This window comes from Salvia splendens, chromosome 3 (assembly GCF_004379255.2).
Source record: "Salvia splendens isolate huo1 chromosome 3, SspV2, whole genome shotgun sequence".
Taxonomy (NCBI): domain Eukaryota; kingdom Viridiplantae; phylum Streptophyta; class Magnoliopsida; order Lamiales; family Lamiaceae; genus Salvia; species Salvia splendens.
Genome location: NC_056034.1, coordinates 44,701,917 through 44,727,553, shown reverse-complemented (window position 1 = coordinate 44,727,553; position 25,637 = coordinate 44,701,917). Strand labels below are relative to the sequence as shown.

General features: G+C 34.8%; 3 protein-coding genes and 8 non-coding genes across 13 annotated transcripts; 2 read left to right on the top strand and 9 right to left on the bottom strand.

Annotated features, from left to right (window-relative positions):
• The first annotated feature begins 890 nt into the window (after positions 1-890).
• Positions 891-6,130, top strand: LOC121796297 (myosin-11-like). 3 transcript variants are annotated; one of them, XM_042195122.1, is made up of 10 exons: positions 891-1,070; positions 1,186-1,429; positions 1,782-1,985; positions 2,075-2,197; positions 2,289-2,326; positions 2,409-2,511; positions 2,618-4,843; positions 5,087-5,239; positions 5,412-5,476; positions 5,576-6,130. In XM_042195122.1, exons 2-10 carry the CDS (start codon positions 1,352-1,354, stop codon positions 5,808-5,810), a joined length of 3,225 nt encoding a protein of 1,074 aa, XP_042051056.1. In that variant the 5' UTR covers positions 891-1,070; positions 1,186-1,351; the 3' UTR covers positions 5,811-6,130. The 3 variants fall into 3 exon arrangements, with proteins under 3 accessions (XP_042051056.1, XP_042051055.1, XP_042051057.1); XM_042195121.1 differs by having other exon boundaries at positions 891-1,082; XM_042195123.1 differs by having other exon boundaries at positions 892-1,429; positions 2,621-4,843.
• A 1,386-nt stretch (positions 6,131-7,516) lies between these two features.
• On the bottom strand, positions 7,517-9,037 carry LOC121796373 (protein LURP-one-related 11-like). Its single transcript, XM_042195236.1, has 3 exons — positions 8,706-9,037; positions 8,384-8,617; positions 7,517-7,810 (listed from the first exon to the last, which is right to left on the bottom strand). The coding sequence occupies exons 1-3, from the start codon at positions 8,943-8,945 to the stop codon at positions 7,676-7,678; spliced, it is 609 nt and encodes a 202-aa protein (XP_042051170.1). The 5' UTR covers positions 8,946-9,037; the 3' UTR covers positions 7,517-7,675.
• A 6,186-nt stretch (positions 9,038-15,223) lies between these two features.
• On the top strand, positions 15,224-19,448 carry LOC121796310 (probable LRR receptor-like serine/threonine-protein kinase At1g63430). The gene is made up of 13 exons (XM_042195139.1): positions 15,224-15,875; positions 16,063-16,180; positions 16,294-16,365; positions 16,455-16,598; positions 16,686-16,835; positions 17,202-17,318; positions 17,398-17,462; positions 17,545-17,802; positions 17,887-18,092; positions 18,174-18,306; positions 18,395-18,552; positions 18,625-18,840; positions 18,931-19,448. Exons 1-13 carry the CDS (start codon positions 15,803-15,805, stop codon positions 19,174-19,176), a joined length of 1,956 nt encoding a protein of 651 aa, XP_042051073.1. The 5' UTR covers positions 15,224-15,802; the 3' UTR covers positions 19,177-19,448.
• A 2,901-nt stretch (positions 19,449-22,349) lies between these two features.
• Positions 22,350-22,439, bottom strand: LOC121797566. The gene has a single exon (XR_006049925.1). It is a non-coding gene; the product is annotated as a small nucleolar RNA snR60/Z15/Z230/Z193/J17 (small nucleolar RNA).
• A 10-nt stretch (positions 22,440-22,449) lies between these two features.
• On the bottom strand, positions 22,450-22,546 carry LOC121797487. Its single transcript, XR_006049853.1, has one exon. It is a non-coding gene; the product is annotated as a small nucleolar RNA Z43 (small nucleolar RNA).
• A 54-nt stretch (positions 22,547-22,600) lies between these two features.
• Positions 22,601-22,742, bottom strand: LOC121797523. The gene has a single exon (XR_006049887.1). It is a non-coding gene; the product is annotated as a small nucleolar RNA snoR136 (small nucleolar RNA).
• Positions 22,743-22,772: 30 nt separating this feature from the next.
• LOC121797543 lies at positions 22,773-22,866 on the bottom strand. The gene has a single exon (XR_006049905.1). It is a non-coding gene; the product is annotated as a small nucleolar RNA SNORD25 (small nucleolar RNA).
• A 405-nt stretch (positions 22,867-23,271) lies between these two features.
• On the bottom strand, positions 23,272-23,399 carry LOC121797509. Its single transcript, XR_006049875.1, has one exon. It is a non-coding gene; the product is annotated as a small nucleolar RNA snoR77 (small nucleolar RNA).
• Positions 23,400-23,614: 215 nt separating this feature from the next.
• On the bottom strand, positions 23,615-23,712 carry LOC121797567. Its single transcript, XR_006049926.1, has one exon. It is a non-coding gene; the product is annotated as a small nucleolar RNA snR60/Z15/Z230/Z193/J17 (small nucleolar RNA).
• Positions 23,713-23,781: 69 nt separating this feature from the next.
• Positions 23,782-23,859, bottom strand: LOC121797494. The gene has a single exon (XR_006049859.1). It is a non-coding gene; the product is annotated as a small nucleolar RNA U83 (small nucleolar RNA).
• Positions 23,860-23,956: 97 nt separating this feature from the next.
• On the bottom strand, positions 23,957-24,052 carry LOC121797574. Its single transcript, XR_006049931.1, has one exon. It is a non-coding gene; the product is annotated as a small nucleolar RNA Z43 (small nucleolar RNA).
• Between the last annotated feature and the right edge of the window lie 1,585 nt (positions 24,053-25,637).

The following is a 25,637-nucleotide window of genomic DNA, read 5'->3' as shown; positions in this document are numbered from 1 at the left end:
TGATACGAACAAGTTTAAAAGCGCTATTATTTAACTTGTCACGCCTGATATGAATAAGGATTATTAAAAATATTCTTATTTAATTTATCACACGCCTATAATATGAATGAAGATTATTCATATCGCTATACAATATACAAAAATTAAATTAATATCCATCATTTAATTTCCACTGTCTATAATAACTATTTCATATTTTGGCCTCGTTATTAATTCTTCAATATCATTAGAGATTGAAAAATACGAAACATTAAAATAAAGAATTTTGCGAAGATTATTGCTACTTTTGACTTTTGTTTTCTCCGCCGTGCTAAATGCATATTCTTAAACTTTTATTTTATAATTTCGTAATATCCAATTGCAATAAAATGATTGTTTTTATGTGGTGAGAACATTAAGTGAGTTACTTGCAATTATTTGAAAATAAATAAATAAATTCACATTTGTGCATCTCTAGCAATTATGTCCCACCACTAATATTTCCAAAATTTCGAGTTTTAGTAATCCATTTAGAAATGAAATTACTAGTATTGTAACAATATGGATCATAAATGAAATTCACTAACTTATTAAAAGTAAACAAATTAACAGCATAATTTAAATTTATCTGTTACAATTCCATATCGACCCCCATATCAAATGAAAACAACCGTTATACAAAGGGCACTTCCGTCAACTTAGCCAAAAATAATTAGCAAAAATCCAGAAATATTAAATTACACCTAATAAATTCATGGTTATCTTAATTTGACCACAGAAGCTACCCACTCCTATTATTTAATTCCTCTTTTTTCACTACCAAGAAAAATTAAATACTTTTCGAAATACATAAAAACGGAAATTTGAATAATAAATAAAAAGTTGTCATAATAATGTCTCTCTCATTCATAGAGAAATACTGTTACGTACAAAGAGAGGAGAGAGAGAGAGCAGATTTTAGTGAGAGAAAACCGTTTCTAAGCTCAAAGAGCATTGAGTTTCGAAGATAGCAGAGAGAAGCAGCTTTAGATCTGCGTTTCGCTGATTTCTCTCGTTTTTAGTTGCAGTTTTTTCAGTTTCGGCATTAACAAGTGAGGATTACAGTGAGTTTCATTCAGCATTGATCCGCGGAGTCAATTGATTGGCCACTTTAATTTTGTCCAGTGACTCAAGCGCGTTTCGATTTTGTTTTGGCTTTTTTCTTAGCTCGGAATACGAATTGGAGTTCGGATTGCATTGATGGTGTTTTGAGTGGATGGTGATTCTGCGGCGGCGGTCGCCGGAGCTCAGGTGAGCTTCTGGCGGAGCTCCGGCGGGTTCGTGAAGAGTGAGATCAGAAGGTAATGCTGTGTTGAGGGTGAAGTAGGGCAAAATGTTCAAGTCGGCGAGGTGGAGGAGCGAGAAGAACAAGGTCAAAGTAGTGTTTAAGTTGCAGTTTCATGCAGCTAAGGTGAATTACTCTCTCTGATTGCGCATGTTGTGTTTGTTTATTTGTGTTAGTGTGCGCCTTTTTTGATTGGATGTGGTAAAATGCATTTGAAGATTGAGAGCAAAGCAAAAACAGATTGGATCTTTTGTTGCTATGATTGAGTTTTGGTTTTGGAATAAGTGGTGATGTGATGGGAGGTGTTGTGAATTGATAGGCTAGAGCATTTGAGTTTTCTGTGTATTTTGCAATGGATTTGGACTAATATTGTTTTTTCCATCATTCGGTTTGGAGTCTTATGCTGGAAATTTGTAATATTGGGACCAAAATTTGATGATATTATTAACTTATGATGATCACTCTTTTGAAATGCTAGGTGCCACAAATTGGAGGGGATGATGCATTGATGATATCTGTTGTTCCTGCGGATGTTGGGAAGCCCACAGTTAAATCGGATAAGGAGTCAGTTCGAGATGGGAGTTGTTTCTGGGAGAATCCAGTATACGAGACTGTGAAGTTCAATCGAGAGCCAAAAACAGGGAAGATTCAGGAGAGGATATACTACTTTGTTGTAGGGACGGTATGGAATGTTACACAGATGATATTTATGCTTTGCTTTGCTGCCAAGCAATGATCCAAAGCTAACATTTCTCTTATATTGTGCAACAGGGGTCGTCTAAAGGTGGAGTTCTTGGAGAAGCCTCAGTTGATTTCTCAAACTATGTGGAGTTAAACAAGGTTTCCTTGGTTGCTCTTCCCCTCAAGAACTCAAAAACCGAAGCTGTATTGAATGTAAGTCCTCCCATTTGAATCCCTGACATGCATTTGTTTAGCTTGGATTGATGTTTCTTTATTTGCTTACTATATTAATGTATCTCTTCAGTTATCAATTCAGAGGATGCATGAGTCTACTGATGAGAGGTGCTGTTGATTAATATAATTATTTTTTCTTTAAACTTGTTACTTAGCTCCACTGAATTGAGAGTGGTTATTGTTCCTGCAGAGAGATTGAAGAAACTGAGAGTGTGAAACTATATAAAGAAACCAGCCTCAAGTCACAATTGGAAAATGGTGACAAAGATGGAAATGTAAAGAGCAGTTCTGATGTAATCTCTCGTTCTACATTCTTGTTTTCATAAACTACTTTCCTTGGTAACCTTAAACTCAAGTTGATAGTCGTAATTGATTGTGTTTTGTTTCCTTTTCTCTAAGCAGGACCTGCCATTGAACAAGACTGTTTCCCCCATTGTTGAATTTAATGGCAACTGCCGAGCATCTAGTGGATCTGATCTCACAATTTCAAGCTCTGATGGCAGTTCTGGAGTTGAGATACCATGGCAACCTCAAATCAAGAATAGCAGTGTCCATCAGGAGCCTGCTGCAGTTCTACCATCTTCTAAGCCGAACTCCGATGCTATGCCTGCAGTGTGTGAAGAGCATCAAAGGTCACAGTGGGATTGGTTAGGTAGTTCTGCCCTTGAAGTTAGTACAGACGACTCGTCTGACACTCCAAGAGATACCTTCCTGAGGCAGAATTCAGACGGGTCCTCGGATGTTGTGATAGAGAAGCTCAAATCCGAAGTAGCTGCTTTATCTAGACAAGCAGAGATGTCTGAGTTAGAACTTCAGACTCTTCGGAAGCAGATTGTGAAGGAGAGCAAAAGGGGGCAAGATCTTTTCAGAGAGCTTGCTTGCGTGAGAGAGGAAAGAGATGCTCTGAAGGGAGAATGTGGTATACTCAAAGCTTCAAAGAGTCGAGACGAAGGAAAAAATCGAACTAATTCGCGAGTTGAGGGAAGGGAGGGTTATGCTATGGTTGAAGAACTGAGACAAGAGCTGAATCATGCTAAAGAACTAAATGCCAATCTCAGAGTTCAACTTCAGAAGACGCAGGAATCAAACTCTGAACTATTGCTTGCAGTGAAGGACCTTGACGAGATGTTGGAGCAGAAAGAAAGAGAGATTTTGAACCTCTCAAATGGATCATCAACTAAAGACATGGAAGAAAAATCTCACGAAGCAGGCGACAAACGTCGATTAGACACTGACAATGAAGATGAAGAACAGAAAGCTCTCGAGGAGCTCGTTAAGGAGCATGATGATACCAAGGAAGCATATCTTCTAGAACAACAGATCATGGACATGCGTACTGAAATAGAAATCTACAAGCGAGACAAAGATGAGCTTGAGATGCAAATGGAGCAGCTTGCTCTTGATTATGAAATCATGAAGCAAGAGAATCATGAAATGTCATATAAGCTAGAGCAGAGCGAGCTTCAGGAGCAGCTGAAAATGCAGTATGAATGTTCGTCAACGTATGCTACTACTCATGAACTTGAAATGCAGATAGAAAACCTTGAGAATGAACTCAAAAGGCAATCAAAAGAGTCAGCGGATGCATTTTCCAAAATTAGTGAATTAGAAGCTCATGTCACGAGCTTGGAGGAAGACATTGAAAACCAAGCACAAGGATTCGAAGCTGATCTGGAATCTCTTATGAGCTCGAAAGTGGAGCAGGAGCAGAGAGCTATAAGAGCTGAAGAAACATTGAGAAAAACCAGGTCACAAAATGCTAGCACAGCAAAGAGGATTCAGGAGGAATTTAGAAGGCTTTCTGTGCAGCTGGCGACTACGTTTGAAGCCAATGAGAAACTGGCCGCCAAATCTCTAGCAGAAGGGAACGAGCTTCGTCTACAAAAATTCCATTTAGAAGAAGCCATCAAGAAAGCTTCTGCAGAACATCAATCAGTCAAGACTAGTTATGAGGATAGTTTGAGTCAGCTTGCCAGTCAGGTGAAATCCATGGCTAATCAAACAGAAAAGATGCAGTCAGACATTGATGAAAAAACATTGCAGCTTGAGTATCAGAAAAAACAGACCGAAGAAACCCAAGGGCTCCTCAAAGACGAAGTTTTAAAGCGCAAGGATGAGATTGAGACATGCAGGGCAGTGAATAAAACGTTGTCGGAGGACTTAAGGAGTAAGGAGATACAGTTGCATGAGTTGGAACAAATGAGGAACTCCGTTAAGGAAATGGAGTCACTTGTGGAGCAAGGGAATGAAGAAAGAACTGTGCTAGAAAACAGGATTACATCGCTGGAAAATGATGCTAAGAACTCAGAGCAGGAATTGAATAAAATGAGATGTCTTCTGGAAGAAAAAGAATCGATTGTTTGGAATTTGCAGGCAGAGCTAGATTCCCTTCACTCACAGTACGATGAAATAAAGCATTCTCTATCGGAGCATGAGTTGGAAAATGGGGAGTTGAGGGAAAAAGTTTCTCAATTAAAAGAAGACTTGAAGAAGAATGAAGATGCCCTCAGAAGCATGGAGAAGAAGCTGAAGGATGTAATCAAAGAAACTTCGAAAACTATCATGCCTGTTCTTCGTGGCTCCAAAGAAGTCGCAGATCTTAAGGAGAGAATTAAGCTACTTGAGGTAAATCTGCACCTTATTGACTCTTGTCATATGTTATTATTCATGCTGTACTGTAATGCATCCTCGACTACTAAGAGTAAAAGAAACGGTGTTTCTTAATTTTTTGGTTGTACTAATGTTGCAGATTAATGTTCTTTGGCCCATGAATTATTTATTTTGTTATTCTTTGATAGATTACTTGTCTTAGTTCATTTATAATGGTTTATCATATGTCAGATTTTGATTCCAAACTCATGATCTCAGGGTCAGATCAAGTTAAGGGAAAGTACTCTGGATATATCAAGTAATGCATTTCTTGAGAGGGAAAAGGATCTTCATTACAAAATCGAAGAGTTAGAACGTAGAATGGAAGTGCTCAAACAAACCACCATTCAATATGAAAATGCACTTGAAAAGGTGTGTAAAATTTGCTGTGTTTGCTTTGATCTGATTAGGCTTAGAATCTCCACATTTACATATTGGGGACAAAAAAAGATTGTTCATCGAACTCTCCTCATGATGATGATGAAATAGCCTACAAACTATTTATTTCACAGATGTCTAAACAATGTTTCCTCCTTGATTGCAGATTTCTGATGCTAGATCCGTTGAGGAAGTAACAAATGGTGATGAAGATTCATCCAATCTTAACCGGTATGTGCCATTATCAATGCATTTTTCACATTGCTGATATATAAATCCGCATTGCTGAAAAAAAGATTGCATCTAATGCAAATGCATCGATATTTGCAGCCACAACGACAGTCTAGCAGACGCACAAGAATGTTCTAGGCATCATGACGAATCAACGAATGAAATGGAACTACTGAAGGAGAGGAACACATTGATGGAGGCGGAACTGAAGGACATGCAGGAGAGATATTCAGAAATAAGTCTCAAGTTTGCAGAAGTTGAAGGCGAACGACAACAACTCGTGATGAAAGTACGCAACCTCAAGAACAGGAAGAACCATCGTAGCGCTGCCTAAACCTGTTCGGCTCAGTATGTAGGTATGTTAACCGGCGCTTGGGTGGACTCATATTGACCGATTTTGCAGAGTATTTCAAGAATAAATTTTTTGTAAATTATATATAAATGTGGTTGTTTCTTCATTTCATTGTGTGATACAAAATCTTCAAGGGGTCATTTCATCATTGCAGGAGTCTTCCCCATTAGCTGATTCTTTTTCTCTTTTTTTTTTAAAAAAATATCTGTAATATACTTTGCTTTGTGAGCATTTGCAGAGACTGGTGAAGTAAGTATTTATTTATGAATATATCACGTAAATTGTTAACATAATTAGATGAATGTGGTGTGGTTATCTGCTAATTCCAATATTTTAATAATTCGAAACTCTGTTATTTTATTTTATTTTATTTATTCTTAGATAGTACTACATGGGAAAATAGTATGCTAATTCTAATATTTTAATAATTCGAAACTCTGTTATTTTATTTTTTTTTACTCTTAGATAGTACTACATGGGAAAATAGTATGAAAAGTGAGGTTTAGCAAACTTAGTAGTCTTGATGAAGACTCTTTACGGTGTACTCCATTCGGGTCGGGTACGGGTATCTGCACTCGCAAAAATCCTATTTTTTCCTATTCGATCCCGACCTAATTCAGCTTCCCTGGTATCTGAATACCCACATCAGGTATCCGTACCCGATACAACCCAAATTAGCTTAAAAAACAGTCAATTTCCTAAAACACCCTATCCATATTTGTGTGCATGTCTAGATCAATCAAGATCCAAATACAGTATATATTATTGATCAAGACATATATATTAATCCCACCATCTACCTTTAATTCTACATCACTTGTTTCTGCACATAAATAAAAATAAAATAAAATCACCAGACTATCATGCCTTATGACACTACAAAGAAGTCGGCATCATCATCGCCATTAAAGTCAATTTCCACTACTTGCAGTATTATAGGCTCCATATATATCCAAATTTACAAGATGCAAATTAAATTTTGACATCTAATTGACATGTGACTTTTGTTCATGGTTTAATTGGGTGGGGGAAGAGATAACTAAACTCTTATCTATTTTGCATTGGAAAATGACTCAAATTAAAATAAGATGAAGATAAGTGTATGGAGTTTAATGAAATGGTAGTGGCTGCTTGGATTAATATACTAAGACAAACGTAGTTGTTAAACTTAATCTTCTTTGGCTCAGGAACTAATTTACTTATCTACAAGTATTGTGCATGAATGGAGTCTCCAACATGTTTGGTTTAGGGTTGAAGTTGATGGACAAGTACTTTTAGTTATAATTATGATCATTTATATGTCATTGTCAATTCAATTGTTGCATTCATTGAGGCATTCTCATTAGCTTAATTTTGTAGATGATAGCATATGATTTATTTGCGATATTCACAACAGTAGAATATTCCAAGAACTACAATCCGATTCGGAGATAGAGTGGTTGATAGCTTAATTAAGCGACGCTAGCAATTGGATGGGGTCACGGGACTTCAAAAAAGACGGGATGTCCTGATCCCGAATAATGGCACGTTGGCTTCACTTACTTGCTATTTGCATTGTTGCATAAGTTTGGATGGTGCTTGGGTTTGAGCCTTGTTTAGTTTCTTGTTTCGATTGAACTTCTAGCTAGCCATTTTACATGATTTCATCATTTTGCTTATGATTCCTTTGTTCTTAATGAAGCTTCTCAAGTATACAATATTGTTTATTAATTAGGAAATACATATATTAATACATGAACACTACAAAATATATAAAACCTTTTCCCTATTCAAAACCCTAATCGATCATCTCTACGTGAATTTCTCTTCTAATTTCCACATAAAACTTTGTATTTATATACACATGTTTACATCCTATTATTGATCAAACCATAGATGGTGACAAGAGCCATAATTAGAGATTGATCAGCATTTGATTCCACCATTAGTGTAAGCACATCATTTCCCAATGGAATTCCTTCTGGTGATTGCTTTTGAACTGCCTGCACAAACACAAACACAAACACACACATAAATAAATAAATAAAGTTTCCAATTAATTGATTCAAATAAAAAGTTTCTATAACGATAGGGAATTACTAAGATATGTCAAATATTTCTTTATCTCATGTGAAGGTCTCACAAATCATGTACTTATGATATTGAATCGAGACTAGCTTCTTGCGAAATCACAAAGAAATTTCAAATTCGAGATGAAAACGGCATATAGACAAATATAAGTGCAACGAGAGAAATGTCGTGTTGCATACCTTATGTGAGGATCATTATCTCTTTAATTCATGTTTTGTTTTATATATTTATTTCGGTTCTGATACATTAAAAATTATTACTATTCAGGTCATTAACTTTAAAAACTATATATAAAAAAACAAATCTCATATATGTCCATTTTGACGTTAATTTCAAATAAATGAATAAAATAACAAACAAAGCTTTCCTTAACGAAATCAATAACATTTTTTAATATATGACAATCAAACTAAATGCATAAACACAGCAAAATATACAAGGGATGCCTCATTACATTTCTTGTTATGCATGCAAATTATAATTACCTCAGCAAGAAGGTGGCCTGAAAATTCATCTACAATCTTGAGTGAAGCTTTCCCTTCCAATCCTATGATTCTATAATAACTTTCACTATTTTCCTCCAATTTAAGAACAACACGACACGAAATTTCTCCCCCAAAAATTGTGTGATTTCTCCTCACTTTAAACCATGATTTCTTCTCTTCTTTGCCACCTTTTGAGTGTTTAAAACCTTCCCAAAACCCAAAAAAATATAGTTTCTGCAAAAAAAAAGCATAAATTAATTAATTAATTAATTAACCAAATTTAATTCGAATATTAATGAATGAATTTTTGCAAAAAACCTACCTTTCTATACATAGAGAACAATGTTTTGCCACTTGAATCCATGAGATAGACTTTTCTGCTGCATTTTTGCTGATAATTATCGACACGGAAAACGACTTCACCTCCTGAGTTGAACACAGTGCAGCCGTTTCCATGGAACACCAGAGATTTCATCCACACTATGAATGTTTCTCTCTCCTTCTCCGACGAAGAGAGAGAGGAGCTACTCACTGATCTATTTGGATGTATTTTTGCCATCATGAGATAGGTTTCTTCAACAATATTATGAATGCATATATAAGTTTGTCACATAAAGAGAGTATTTATGGAATTTTGGTGATGGATAATAGTGATCGATAATTTGACTGACATTAGGAAGTGAACGGGCTCGAATACTTAAAGGAAGAGGCGTGATTCGCTTTTACTGTTGACGGATTGACACGTGCCATTTTGTCATTTCGAGTTTATCATTTTTATCAAAAAAATATAAATGGATAATAGTCGTTTAAATGAGGAAGTTTGGTCGAATTCAAGGCGAACCCATAGGGTTTGAGAATTTTAAATCACGAAATTTGATTTTTTTTCCCAGTTGCTTCATCCTTGTATAAAACAAGGTCTATTTGTGACGCTCCAAAACAACGTCGTTTTATTGTAATAAGAAAATAAAAAGAAAATAAAACTTAATTAATTTAATGAAACAGCGTCGTTTTGAGTATTGTCAGAAGTGGTTGTTTTAGAACACAGATTAGACAATTGCAAAAAGTTGAAACTTGGTGATTTTGTTTTAAACCTCATGGGATTGATTAAAATTTGAACAAATTTTGTGATTTAAGTAACTTTTATTCCTTGCGTAAATCATGTTTCATGCTTGGATAATTAAAAAGTTTAGAGGACGTAATCCACAGTTAAAAAGGATATTTAAATTAATTAACCATAAACCATTGAAGAAGTTTAGAGGTTTTACTAATTCTAATCCGAACTTATCTATCTAAAAGATTATTGGAAACAATGATTGGTTAATTTAACGCAGTTTGTGATTATTAAATTATACTATTTCACTTTAGTAGGTAGCTCTTGTTCAATGAATTAATTAGCAGAGATTAACTAAGAAATAAATATTAGTTGTAAACCAGCAACTATCTACGCAGCGCCAGCAATATATATGAAAATTTTGATGGTGATAATGTTAAATTTGTAATTTTGTTGCAAGTTGTTGCATGCTTCATTTATTATATGTACTTTTGGTTAAATTGAATTGTTTGTCTAATAATTTATGTCAAGCCATTGTTGACTTAAATAGTTATTTTTCAACTTGTTTAAGTATCAAAACTAGATTCAAATGGTAGAGCGGTTAACGCCTTAAAAACTAGGTATCATATTCATACACTATCTTAACTCACTATTTACTTTTGATGGGACACTTTCTTCGCTAACTAGATAAATACGTAGGTGATTAACAATTTGGAATAGGCTATTTGCATCGTTCTATATATATATATGTAAATTATAATATATAAGTCCATATCAACAATCCGAATCACCTTAAAAATATATTCTCAAATAAATTTTAACAAACATAACTTCTACCATTTTGTTTTTTTTCTACGTCCGCTCTTATTATTTTACACTTGTGTAAAGTGTTGACTTTGTGATAGTGTGTCAATGCATGAATGTATGTTGGGCACAATATAATTATGAATATTTTAACTGTCGAAAAAGTATGCATGATAGTGTCGATCATAGTTTTAATTAATTAATTTCAAAGATAATGTAGGGCATGCCCCATCACTTAGCTAATTATAACACTTAATTGATAATGCTGTTAATTAATCAAGATTAGTGTTTATTAGTGGATTGATGATATTGATTCCAATAATAACCACTTCGCCCGGTAGCCGGTGGTTCATTATTACCTAAGGCCACAGTAAGTTAGGCACATACCTAATTAACACTTTAAGAAAAAAAAATTAACTGCATCCATAAAATGGAATATTTCATTCTTAGTGGAACATGCTCTATATTTATTCCACATCCAACCTAAATCTTCATGATCGAAGGGCTAAAAATGATTCTAAGTTACAGTTGATTAAATAAAAAACACTTCTTATAATAAAAAACACTTCTTATATCACCTTATTAAATGAATTTATGATTTTGGGTTCAAATTAAATTATGAATAAATTCATGGAGTACATATTTTAGTTTGCAACTTAAATAACTATTCATAATGGTGTAGTGAAAGCCCACTTTCAATTATTTGGATAATACTACAACTAATTGGACCTTTTTGGAGTCCCCACCAACAAAGATCAAAGCCCACTTTCAAAAGATATTTTTATGAAAATGGGCTTGGGCTTGGGCTTATTAAGATATAATATACTCCATGTAAAAAAACTGATTTGATATGTACTCCATCATCTATTTATATATATCCATATCATATGGAATTTTCATCCTAACTTTTCATTTTTGAAAATTCTAGTTAAATTGTCAATTAAAAGAGGTATAATTGCAAGTGCTCCTTTTGGTGAGAAAATAAAAAATTTCAATTAGAAGCATGAATTTGCAAATTTGCAGTTTCATCCTAACTAGTTGTATTAAATAGAATTTGTTGGTAAATGCTAACACACTATTTATGGCTAATTGGATAGCTATGCCTATGAAGAAAGCTGAGAGGAAAGTGCAATAAATGTGCTTTGTTCCTTCCTTTGAAAGCACGAATAGTAGCTCATGAATTTAATTTGGCATCTTCCATTATTTTTATTTTTTATTCGTAAGATTATTTTGCCTTACCTCGACAATATATTTGTGTTCATGTTATTGTTTTAGAGAAGGATTAAATAAGTTAAGTATGTATATACTATGACATAGTTTTCTACTTGTGATTAAAATATAGTAATTAGCTTTTTAATATGTGAGCTATGACAAATTACAAGCTATAATAATCCACTATGAGTGGATGTTTAGGTATCAATCAAAACACATAGATTGTACAGAATTTTTTCAACACCTACTTACTTTGTTTATTACTATTATTATTGAAAGCTGACTATTAATTAGTAGTATTTCTGATTAATTATTCAGAGACATTTCTTAATTAGCATGCTATCATTCTAAATTGTTTTTATGATGAAAATACATGATTTTATAGGACCAACTTTGACAGGGCATTGATCTTAAATCTTGATGGTGTGTTCAGATAGAAACATAATTCAATGTTTTCAGGTCAAACTATTTTTTTATTACATGGTATATAGTAATTTAATACAAGGCGACAGCCGCACTTCCATTGTCCAGTTTTAATAATTCTCAAGAGTGTTATTGAACAAATTTTACATAAATAGGTGCAAATCAATTAAATATGAGTAGGTATTAATGCATTTAATTAAAGGCATATGAAGTTGTTAGGATAGTACCATGGCTTACATGTATATAGGATTTGAATAAGTCACAAATAGCTACTGTATACATATCACATAAACCTTCTTTCAACAATTATTCTCTTCACTACCCTTCATAATGTTCAGCATATAATATAAATTAAACCTTAATTGCAAACAAATCAATCTACTTTATTTCGCGTGTATTGAAAACTAATCAACCAGGAGATTATTTTTCAGTTTATTAGGTGGAAGTTATAATTTCCTTTATATTTTTCTTTAATTAATTGAACCGATACAAATGAATAGAAACTTAAATTGCACTTCTAACATTTGGCACAATACCCTTACTAGAAAAAGAAAACAAAAAGAAATACTAATTATTTATTTAAAATGTTAATAGAGCTATTATATGTATATTTTAAAGTGTGTAGTTTTTCCTACTATTAGAATGTCGTATAGTAATTAGTTTAAGCATTTACATAACATATTTTGTTTAACCCAAAACAAAGTGCACATGTGTTGCTGTGAATTGCAAATATTAAAAATAAATAAATAAATAAATAAAAATAAGTTTGTATTTATGTGAGAAGGGCGTATGTGCAGGCCAAGAGACCTTCACCTATAAAAGTTGAAATATTTAAAGTGGGATACTTATAAATTAATTTTTGACTCCAAAATTTATTAGTTAAATTCTGAATGGGACAGCATAACAACCAAATCATAATTTTGGGAAGTAAGGTATGCTCCTTATTTGAAGTATATGATGCTTACCACAATATATACATAGAAAACAAGACTATGTAGAATTATGGACATAAGCATTATTCAATTAATTGGTTGGTCGAACCTTTTTTTAATGCATGTTTGGTGACATATGTGTATATATTTCGATGTGTTACAAAACTCAAGTTATATGTATAACCCTATGTAATATATATTTGTAATACTATTATATCAGTTCATTGTTAAACAAATTCTATTCCAAATGAAAGTTAAAAAAATTCGGTATATGACTACATTAATTAAAACATAATTGTATCAAAATTATAAGTACATACGTATGTATACACAATATAACAACTTAATTTTCTAGTTCGGAGCAAATAATTTATTAGTAGCATAACGTGTTGTGATATATATGCAAAATCCAATCTTCTTGCAGAATTATATCCAAATGTCATTTTTAGACAATACGGAGGTCACTCTTTGTTTGTTTTTAGGTCATATAGTAAACATGACCTAAAATAATCTAAAAATGACATCCGGATTTTATAAAATGACCTAAAACAAACTAAAAATCAACTAAAATAAATTAACAATGTTCTACAATGACCTAAAACAAACTACCAATGATGGATTTAGACAGCTCAACACTATAAATTAGTTCGACATTGATTAAAGGTCCATTTGTATACAATAATCATATTGTAGCGGGTATAGTTTAGTGGTAAAAGTGCGATACGAATAAGAGAAACTCTGTTATAGCCATTTCTGTACATTCAATGTACTCTACGGATAGAGGAATACATAGAGTTGAACATAGTAAAATAAGAAATTGAAAGATTTCGTTGAAATTGTGTGGAATTATATGATTATATCCATCTTCAATTAAACCTCATAAAATGGATACTCGACTTTGAAAATGAAATTGTTTGAAGATTTTTTATAAATAAATAAATAATAATTTAAAAATTTTGTGTATTATTATTAATGAGATGATATAAGTGTTTGATGAAAATGAGACTATGGCCTAACTCATTTATTTTGAAACTTACCCTCAAGCAAAGACCATCCTCTCATTAGAATATTCAAATTTAAAACGCTAAAAAAATAATTGTCCCATAGTGACAGAGACAACATTCAACAATTATATTGTCTGTAAATTTAAAATTAAATGTATTCATATTAAATTTTATTATCTTTAATTAAACCAATTAATACAGACATGTGGGACAGGGGGAGGAGCGGCTGTGTTCGTCATCTTTAACTAAATAAACATTGTTTATTGTACTATTATTATTATTATTATTATAAAAAATACTCGTAGTCCTAGATGTAATAAGAGTAATATTCATAAATTTTTAATGCCAATAGTTACAAATCTAAAGACTAGATATCCGAGGGGATATAATAGATAATTGGGTTTCTCGAAATTTATTATCTTAAAAGAAATGAGAATTAAATCCGTACCATGAGCTTCACGACTTTCATTTTTATAACAACACGAATACGCATATGTAACAAAAGTATTAAATTAAATATACAACTGATAATAGACTTTAGACAAAGATTGAAATCGAAATATATTTTATACATAAGTTTTTGGTGTGGACTTAAAGCTTATTTACCATAAGCTTTGCACCTAATTAATTAACAGCTAATTAGGTTGTTAACAGCTGTTTAAAAGTACACTACTTGTTTTTCCAACCTATTAAAGTCTATTCTCCCACTACTACAATTTTGATTAAGCGAAAAATCACCGTCAATTTGCTAATTAAATTATTAGTACTGTTTTATGTCATGATATGAAATTATAGCTCCTTTGGGAAAATTTATCTAACCCCCATCACATAATTCTATATATTAATCAAATGATATAGTAATAAATAAATAGCTGATTGGTAAATGAAAATATGAAATGGACATAACCACATAAATATAATTTCTCATATTTGAATTCAATTTCATCAAACTAGATTTAGGATTATGAATTCAATATACTCTCTCATATTTGATCCAAAATCAAAGTCCTCTATTATCTCAATAAAACAGAGAAAAATTATTGTTTCAAAATTTCACAGCGATCCCAGAACGGAATTAATAGAATAATATTTCCTTCCTTCCCTACATGTTCCATGTAACCAGATACTATATTTTAAGAAATTTGTGAAAAAAAAAGTTGGTAAAATATTAATTTTACTTCTATGTCATTAATCTCATTATAAAATATTAGTAAAATGAATTATTAAAATCTGATATCTATTTATTAAATATAATAAAATTTTAAATATAAAATTATGATCACATGCCACTTGAAAAAGAAGAAAAAGAAATGCATGGATTATTAAGAAAAAGAAAGAACAAAGGTAGGAGTGTGAAAGCAAGAGGTGTTCTTGAATCTTGATCCCATAATTACAATGATTAGCTTAAGCAAAAGCTAATTAACCACTAAAACCCCTCTACCATTTTTTTCTGCTTGTTTGTCTCTTTGTCCTCATCTTTCAGCATCAAACATAACTGAGAAATTCATATTCATTCCATTTTAATGCCATTTTCTTTACTCCCAAAACCAAAATCACATAAAAACATTCTTCCTTTTTCCTGCTATAGCCTTGATTTTCAGTTCAATTTATCCATTTTCCTCTCTCTGACACCAAACACCTCTCTTTGAATCCAAGTCTTCCTCATTTGTGGAAACTCCTCCTCATTTTCCAGTAGCCTTTGCTTTCATCGGTAGTTACTGATTTTGATTCAAGATTTGCTCCCAAGCTTGCTATCTTTTAATTCCCCACATTCTCAGTGCAAAAAAAGATAGAATCTTGGCTTTCTTATTCTGGTTTTGTTTCTCATTCTCTTCTTTCATACCCACCTTCTTCATCTGCTTTTTAGCTTCACCCTTTTTAGTACTTTTTCCCCTTTTTCTTGAGGTTTTTTTTTTGTGGGTCTCTTGATTTTGGTTGTTGTTGTTGTTAAGATGAGTTCTTGAGTGTGGAGGGGCTGTGTGTGGTAAAAAAGATGATATCTTTACCTCTTTTGCTCGGTTTAGGACTCTTCTTCACAGATTGCTTCGCATTTCCCTCAAATGAAGGTAAATTTTCAGCTTCCAAGACTTCACAGATCTTGATTTGTGATTGAAAGTTACTCTTCTCAAGAAGTATGCTAGTGCTTATCTCTCTAAGATCTTAAATTTGAAATCTTTTGTATGAAGTAGAGAGAGTTTAATCTTTATATGCATGATCTCTCTGACGAAAAAAAAAATCTGGATTTTGTTATAGTTGAAGCTTTGACTGCTTTCAAGAGAGCTATATTTGAGGACCCTTTGCTGGTGCTGTCAAATTGGAACCCTCTTGTTTCAGATCCTTGCTCGAACGCGGGAGACCAAGTTGTAAAGATGTAAGATTTCGATTTCAGTCTGTGTAATGTAATGAGCTATGATGTTTGGATATGCTACAGTTCTTGAAAAAATGGATCTTTGATGGTATAGTTTGCTGGTTGTAATTGTGCAGTAATATATCTGATGCATCTATAAAAGGGTTTATTGCACCGGAGTTTCACAAGCTCTCTGCCTTGCAAGAGTTGTAAGCTTTCTATCCCATTAGGCCGTTAGTAGTTTTTCGACTGTGGCATGGAGATTGTATTGAACGAGTCCCCCTCTTGATTTTGACAGACTTTTGCATGGGAATTTGTTGATTGGTACCATACCTAAGGAGATTGGCCGGTTGACGAACCTCAAGGTGTTGGATTTGGGGTCGAACCAGCTGACAGGCTCAATCCCACACGAGATTGGTAACTTAACCGGCATCCAGAAAATGTACGTGGGAAATTAGTGTTGGATATGAAGTTGCATTGTGGATTTTGTATGATCTTTGTTGGTTTATATGTTTTTTCCTTTTTGCAGAAACCTTCAGTCCAATGTGTTAACTGGGAAATTGCCTTACGAACTCGGGACCCTAAGATACCTTGAGGAGCTTCGGCTCGATAGAAACAAGCTTCTAGGAACTATCCCTGCTGCGAATGGCTCTGATTTTTCGCCTGTCAAGCATGGAATGTAAGTGGCGAGCTTTATCGATCCTCGAATATACTATAGCTTGTGCTTCATATCTGTAAGGGAGTCGGGACAGATCCCAATCACTGGTCTGGTTATTTCTAATGCTTGTCTATATGATTTCATTTGTGGTTTTTTTGTCGAACCAAATACGTTTGCTATGTTGTCAAAGTCAGTTTCTCCAATAAGAACTCCCTTCACATTTTTGGATTTATAGATGTTGTATTTGGTTTAGCTATCGATACCAAGATTCTGTAGGTGTTTGCTTTTTGAATCGAAGTAAATGTTCGGTGTCAAATTTCTTAGCGCGTGAAAATGTCTGCACTGCATTTACTAGAGTACTGCTCAAAACTGACATGCTTCGTGTAGGTATGCTTCGAATGCCAGCCATTTGGGGTTTTGCGGAGCCTCCCAATTGAAAGTATTCGACTTATCACACAACTTTTTCGTTGGAAGCATTCCCGGTTGCTTGGACTACGTACCTAGGTACTTACTATATATTGTTTATTATATGTGTTCCCTTACAATTATTTTGTTTTTTACATTCTTGTTTTTCTTATAATAGATCAAGTTTTCTTGGAAATTGCCTTCAAGATAAGGATCCCAAGCAGCGTCCTGCTGCGCAATGTGGTAAACCCCGTAGCTTTTGCACGTTGCTGAACTTATGTCGCAATGATACGTGTATACAATGAACCTTGAAATGCGGGTGCAGGTGCTGCTTCGCCTAATAAAACTCAGGCGGGAGTCAACACGAAGCACAAGCCTATTGAAGGTCGGCCGTCAGGACATCAATCGAGGAGCTCAAAACCAGTGTGGATCTTGGTTCTTGAAATAGTGACGGGGTTCTTGATTGGTTCGCTCTTTGTTGTTGCTGTTTTTACCATCGCTCACAAGTGGAAGAGACGGCCTTCGATCATTATTCCGTGGAAGAAGTCTTCGAGCACAAAAGATTACATGACCATGTACATAGGTTCGTGTTTGTCTCAGCGTGCTTATTCAATCCTATTCAAAGCGATCATGAAAACAAATTCTTGGTTCTTGATTGCTCGTGCAGATTCTGAGGCAATGAAGGATGTCGTGAGATATAGCAGAGAAGAGCTCGAGTTAGCCTGTGAGGATTTCAGCAACATCATCGGTTCGTCTCCGGATAGCGTGGTATACAAAGGCACTGTAAAAGGCGGCCCCGAAATTGCTGTGATATCTTTCTGTATCAAAGAAGATCAGTGGACAGGTTATCTGGAGCTTTACTTTCAAAAAGAGGTATGCCTTTCTCGATACGTTTAAACGAGCATGTTCGATGATCTTGATATTTATCGACAACGAAATGCTTCCATGGATCAGGTGGCTGACTTAGCTAGATTAAACCATGAAAACACCGGGAAACTGCTTGGCTATTGCAGAGAAAGCAGCCCGTTTACGAGGATGCTGGTGTTCGAGTACGCATCTAACGGGACACTTCACGAACACCTTCACTGTTAGTTCCGACTTCCGAGTTTCATATCTCTCGAATCTAGGAAACAGAGTCGTGCTTATAAACGAGCCTATTTGATTCACTTTTGCAGATGGAGAAGGATGCCAGTTTTCTTGGACGCGGCGAATGAAAATTATCATCGGGATTGCTCGGGGGCTTAAGTATCTGCACACGCAGCTCGACCCTCCTTTTACTATATCGGAGTTGAATTCTAGTTCCGTCTATCTGACCGACGACTTCTCCCCTAAGGTGAGGTTGCCTACTTACCTACTCGTGTTGTGCTGTGTAAATTACTAAGTCGTGTGTTTGCATTTCCCTCAGCTCGTTGATTTCGAATGCTGGAAGACGATCATCTCGAGATCGGAGAAGAGCTCAGGGACGATAAGCAACGAAGGAGCGGTTTGCATCCTTCCGAGCTCGATGGAGGGTCGTCATCTAGACGTGCAGGGCAACATCTACGCGTTCGGGATTCTCTTACTCGAGATTGTGAGTGGAAGGCCTCCGTATTGCAAAGAAAAAGGCTGCTTAGTCGACTGGGTGAGTGACCACGATTCACGACCGACTCTTTTATTTGTCGTACCACGTCTTGATTATATGAACACGGGTTCTATTGCTTTTCGACTGCAGGCAAAAGAGTTCTTGGAAATCCCAGACGTGATGTCGTACGTAGTGGATCGCGAGCTGAAGCATTTCCAATACGAGGACCTCAAAGTGATATGCGAGGTGGTGAACCTGTGCATCCATCCTAACTCGAGCCGGAGGACGACGACCATGCGGGAGCTGTGCTCGACGCTGGAGAATGGGATCGACACTTCCATATCGGCGGAGATGAAGTCGTCGCTGGCTTGGGCCGAGCTTGCGCTCGGCTTGTGACGGGATCGTTCAACCTAACACTGTACATGTGAAAAAGACGGGTACCCGGAGACCGGATACTACTCGAATTCTAACCTTTGGTGGTCGTGCGTGCGTGTGATGTGTAGTCGTAGGTTTCGAGATCCTCCGACGCGTATGTGAGTCGTCGGGGGATCCCTCATGCAACTTGAAATCGTAGATTACGACGACGTAGTAAGTAACTTGGAAGCTCTCATTCTTTGTATATTTAAGGCCTCAAAATGAAAAGTTGGTCTACTTGCGTTGAGACATGAGATTTAGGTTTGATTATGGTCTAACATGTTATGACAAAGATGCCTGTTACAAATTGATATATAGCCAACCTTAACTGAAATAAACTTGTTTAGCTTTTCAAGATTAACTTATTTTGAGATTATCTGTGATTAATTTTGAATATGGAATAAGGAGATTTATAAGTAAAGATTAATTAGTTAATTTTGAATATGGGAAGAATGAGATTCATAAGTTAAAAGATTAATCAGTTGTTCAAGATTAACTTATTTTGAGATTTGAGTATGGGAAGAATGGGATTCATACATAATGCGCAAAAAGAAATATATTGAGAGAATTAAGAATATATATTATACAACGCGTGCTCCGAAAGGGAATCGGGTTAAAATTCCTGAACCGGGACGCGGCGATTGACGGCAACGTTAGGGAGTCCGGAGACGTCGGCGGGGGGTAGCACGGCTGAAGCCGTGCCGACGTCGATGAAGAATGCTACCTGGTTGATCCTGCCAGTAGTCATATGCTTGTCTCAAACCTGCCGACCCCCGGGGCAGGTCCGGGAGATGGGATGTCATACCGCCGCCCCCCGCTTTGTTAGTACCATGTCGGTGGAAACCGTGTCCAGCGGGCCGGGGGGGGGGGGGGGGGCACCGGACACCACGCAACGTGCGGTGCTCTTCCAGCCTAAGTAAATAAGTGAGATGTTATTGGGCTAGGCCGATTCTGGGCCTGGGCTTGAGCTGTTCATGGATTTGTAAAAAGGTCCAATTGGAGCCCGATTAACCAGCTAAGCCAGCCCAAGACGTCGTCCGCGATGCCTCAGGCGGCCACGAATAAATGGAGTTAACGAAGCCAAAGTAAGAATGAAAATTAATACGAGTTCCAAAATTTCTAAAGAAAGAATGAGAATATAATTGAACTTCAGGATGCCATTCTAAATATGTATCTTATCGAGATTAATGTGTACTTTAATTGTCTTTTTCAAAAGGGTTGCCTTTGTACGCTGTTAAGGTCGGACGAGACGTTTGATCAAAGAATTTGCAAAGTTGTTAGTACCTTATTATTTGAAGCGCATAAGACAAAAATATTTAATTTCTCGTTTCGCGATTAATTAAATATTATTTGAAAAAATTTATTTTCACCACAATATCGCATTCAAAAAGGCATACGAAAGCACTGGCGGATCCAGAGGGCAGGAGGGGGCGACTGCACCTTCCCAGCCGTCCAAAGAGCCTAAATATCCCTTAGGGTCAAACGAGAAATAGCAAAATCGCCTCCTATATGCGTAGAAAAATATTGGTTTTATTTTGGTACATTGATTTATTTATTGACCATTATTTTATGGAGCAGCATCTTATTACTCACATCACGTCAATAACAGCCATTCACGTTTTTTAATTTTCTTAAGTTTCTTAGCTCAGAGTCCAAAATCATGTAGCCAAAAAAATACAGTGACCAAATAATTACTACTACATGCGAGAAAAACAATGTAGGTGGGTCAAAATGGAAGAAGGAAAACGTACGAAGAGATAGTTATACACCAAAAACGGCAGTATGAAAAAGAGGGAAACAATTATTTGTGACGTGTCCAAAATTATGAAGATAGCTATAATCGACTCAACCTTTATATTTTCCATCACCAAAGATTTGAGGGAAACAAAATTTGGACAATAAATAACTAAGTTGGACATATCATAGTCATACTCTTTCTTGATCTCTTGAATATGCATGCAAGGAGAGTAAGACTCCCGCCATCTTCGAATGCTTAACGGGATAAAGTATATTATGGTGACGCTTTTGGATGTCTACAATTATAGGATTGTCTAAAAAGTGTTTGATATCATGTAAATCATATTGAGTAGTAAATTTCAGTAAACTATAATGAATTTCAAATTTGGAATAGTTTAGAAAAATATCACCAAATGTGAGCATATATGGTTGGTTATATCCTCTTGATAACATAATATTTTGTCCATGATTTGTCATCTCCATATTCCTTCATGCACCATAACATTTAATTATAATCCAAGTAAGAATTATTAAATTTATTTATGTTAATACGTGCATCAGTGTTTACAAATTAGAACACCATATTCCTAAATAGAAGCTAACTTGTTTCAATTAAAATGAAGTTTCCCAATATTGGACTTATGAATTATAAAGATATTCATCTATTATGTAACAAAGATATAATCATACAAATATTGGACTTATGAAAATATACAACCTAAAATCAAGCCAATATAACCATAATAAAACCTTAATTAAAACGACTCAACCTTCATATTTTCCATCACCAAAGATTTGAGCGAAACAAAATTTGGACTATGAATAATTAAGTTCGAATCAACATAGTTACTCTTTTTTTTTTGATCTCTCGAATAACTTTAGTCTCGTTCGAGTAAGATCCCGCCATCTTCGAATGCTTTAACGGGATGAAGCATATCATGTATTGGGATTATTAACATATCATTTTGGAGTTGTTCATCCAAAACATTATCACCCTCTAAAAACTCTAAAAGATAATGACTTTTAATTTCATAATTTAAATTATTAAAATAAAATATTCAAAAAAATTATTATTTAACTAATACCTACTACAGCATAATTATAACTTCGATGTAATTTTCATTCACCAGTTATATTGAATTATAGTAATTATATTTATACAAGGAAACAAGTTTTCGAGTAAATCATGTATATAGCTATTAATCTAGACATGGAAATAATTTAATAATAGAAGAATCATGATTCTAAAGGTTTACTAAAGAAATTAATATCGAAATAGGAAAATTAAACATTAGTTATGTCATCTCCATCTTTTTTCCTTTTCTTGAAAATCATGTACAATACAGTTCTTCACAAAGCAAGAAGACTGTGATGAACACAAAGCAACACAACTACTGAGTTTAACACAATTATGGATCAAAGGTCATCAGATAGAAGCGAAAGACTAAAGAGTTGTATAATCATAGACTAGTCATTTGAACTATGCATCTAATCATCACTTGAAATATTGAAATGAAAGGACTCAGTTTATGGGTGGTGATATATCAGTATGGTCGGCAAGGCAAGGCGACATGCCATTACGACGAACGAGACCAATCACAATTCATCATAGCCCAAAATTTTTCTATGAAAGCAGATATGAAGACAAGGGATAAAATGAAAGGAGACAAAATGTAGTTCACCAACGTCCAAATGAGCTATCAGAAGCACCACCGGATAGCGAGGAGAACGTATTCATATAGCTTCACTTATAACAAATGCCACATTATATTGTTTCATCTGTGAAAACATAAAAAATCGAAGTAAAGCACGATAATTTTCAATAATTGGAAAGTGTTTGAAATGGCTCAGTCCCTTAGATGTTCAATATAAGCGATCACATCCGCAATCATTACAGGTCTGTGAAACTGTAAAAAAGTGTTCATCATCGCCATTACATTACTAACACTTATGAATTAAAAGTGAAGGGAAATTGTAGCTGCCCCACTGATCTCCAACAACCACCAAAACAAGAAGCTGGATTGATGAAAACAGAGCAACACACCTACTATTGCTTCTAGGGAACGAGTTGATAGGATACTAAGATTAAATCCCACAACCAGATAGCGAAGCCAAAAGGAATCATGATTTAAGATACTATTAATGTCAAAAAAATAGGGATTTGTTTAAAACAAGATTGGATTTTCAGTAGCATTATAAAACAAGATAATCAACGTTCAGATAGATAATTTCTGCGATCACATAAGGGCCACTAATGGTACTTTCATACAAGAGGTGTCAGAAATACTAATATATTAGCAAAAAATTAGAAAAAGCAAGGAATTTGATAAGAAACAAGGAAATGTTCTTGAGCTTACTAGACCAGCTTCAAGGAAAAACTCAGCAAGTCTGAAGAGCAAAAGGTCTTTTTATGAGCAGATAAACACCTTCCTTCCCATTTCTTTTCTCAAGGCAGAAGGAGGTTGCCTGAATTTCCACTCAAATTTGCTTGGGAAAATATTTTGACAAGTAAAAAACTATCACTATTTCTAAGGGAAAATCAGAAATTATGTGGCCTCATTGAGAAGATTATAATGTCTACACATGGTATTCAGACATATGCTTGTCAATAAAATAATTTTAATCATAGGCCACAGTTAAAAGAGAATTATAAAATTAAAATTAATTCAACAAAACATTGATCAGAGGCCATCGGATAGGAGCGAAAGACTAAAGAGTGTTATAATCAGGGATTAGTCATTTGAACTATGCAACTATGCATCTAATCACCACTTGACCAATAAAATAAAATAAAATTTCCAAAAAACGGATCCAAGTGCCAATAAAATCGAATTCAAATTGGAAGAAGCAAGCCTCAGAAGGAAGGCAGTAGTGTGTTCGTAATCAATGAATAATCATTAATGAATTCCACTAAAATCATCATAGACCACAGCTTCACGTTTCAAAAACAAAGATAGATTAAAAAAACGAATCAAACCAGACGCGAATTGAGCTGACTGATCTGGATCCAGCTCGAATTGGAGAAGGACTCAGTTTATGGGTGGTGATATATCAGTATTGTCGGCAAGGCAAGCAATATGCCATTACGACGAACGAGACCTATCACAATTCATCATAGCCCAAATTTAGCCTTACAAAAACATAACTTCAAAAACAATTGAGAGAGAGAGGGTTCAGGATTTAGGGGAGAGAGCGAGAGAGATGACAGAACTGCGATGGAGAATGAAGAGAGAAAGGGAGGTTCTTAAAAAGAGAGGAGGCAATGGAATTAGGGCTTTGGTTGGATTGGGCTAACATTATTACTAGGATAAATGGGCTAAAATATTAGTACTACCAAATTTTGTTCAATTTTGGTTTACTACACATTAAAAATCAGCTAGAAAAAAATTACTAAATTTTAGATTTACTCTCAGTTATACAATGGTATAAATTTGTAGTCATCTACACCAAATATACTTTTCAGTTAAACGATTTTGTTTCCTTTATATAAATAGATAACACTGTTTAATTTATCGGTATGACATCTGCATATGATTTTTCAGCTATTGCATCAGTACAATTTCGTCAAAAGAATTAATGGGAAAATTGATGACAAATTCAAATTGTATGATTTTTTTTTTACTGATTTTCAAAATTATGAGACGGATTAGAATTAGAGCAAATTTTATGATTTTTTCAACAATTTACCTTTTAGTTTTAAAATGAACTAGAAGCCAATATTAGGGATGGGGAAACGGTTCTCGATTAACTATGAATCGAACCATATCTTTTCAGTTATTGATTAACCGATGATTGTTAAATAAAATCAAGGTTAAAACTGAAGAACCGGTTAGTTGTTTAAGGATTAAAATTATAGTAAAAACTAATAAAGTAAAAATCTCATCTTTCAATTTCAAGGAATCGTCGTTGTGAACACAATGCTTCTCTCTCTTAAGTCTCAATCTCTCTCTCACGCACGCTGGTCTCCCCTACATTGGCGACGCCGCTCTCTCCACACCGTTGTTGTTCTCTCCAACAAGGGGCGACATTGCTATCTCTGTCTCTCTCTCTCCCCGTGCCACTGCTCCTTCACTTGATTTCGGTTTCATCGAATGAACCGAAGAACCTGTCAGCCATGACCGATCGGTTTCCTTAAGGAACCAAACCGACTTAGGATTTGGTTTCAGTTCTAAAATCCCGAAAAATGGGCATCGGTTAACCTACTATTCAGTTAGGTCGAAACCAAAGCGACCGTTTCCACACCCCTAGCCGATATTGATGGTGATGTGGTAGCCGATATTATCTACACGATCACTAGGAGAAGGGAAGGTTATAAGGTTGGTTCCAGAGGATGACAAGTATTGGGCACATGGTCATCGTCAATTTTAGCTGAATTTGCACGAGTAAAACGATAAAAATATTCTCACTTTTAAATTTTATGGAAATGACAATAAACAAACCAAATTTCATTAGAGAAATGAGTGTTTTACTCCATGATACATGTTAGTAGTAGTACTCCCTCCGTTCCTTGTCAATTGAGGCGTTACTTTTTGACACATAAATGAAGGAAGTGTGTTAAGTGGATGGTGAATAATTTAAAGTAAGAGAGTTGCTAAAAATAAAAATGACTCAACTAACTTGGAACTTTTCAAAATAGAAAAATAACTCAATTAACATAAAACGGATGAAGTAGTAATTTTGGCACGGTGGAGAGATTAATAATGTTT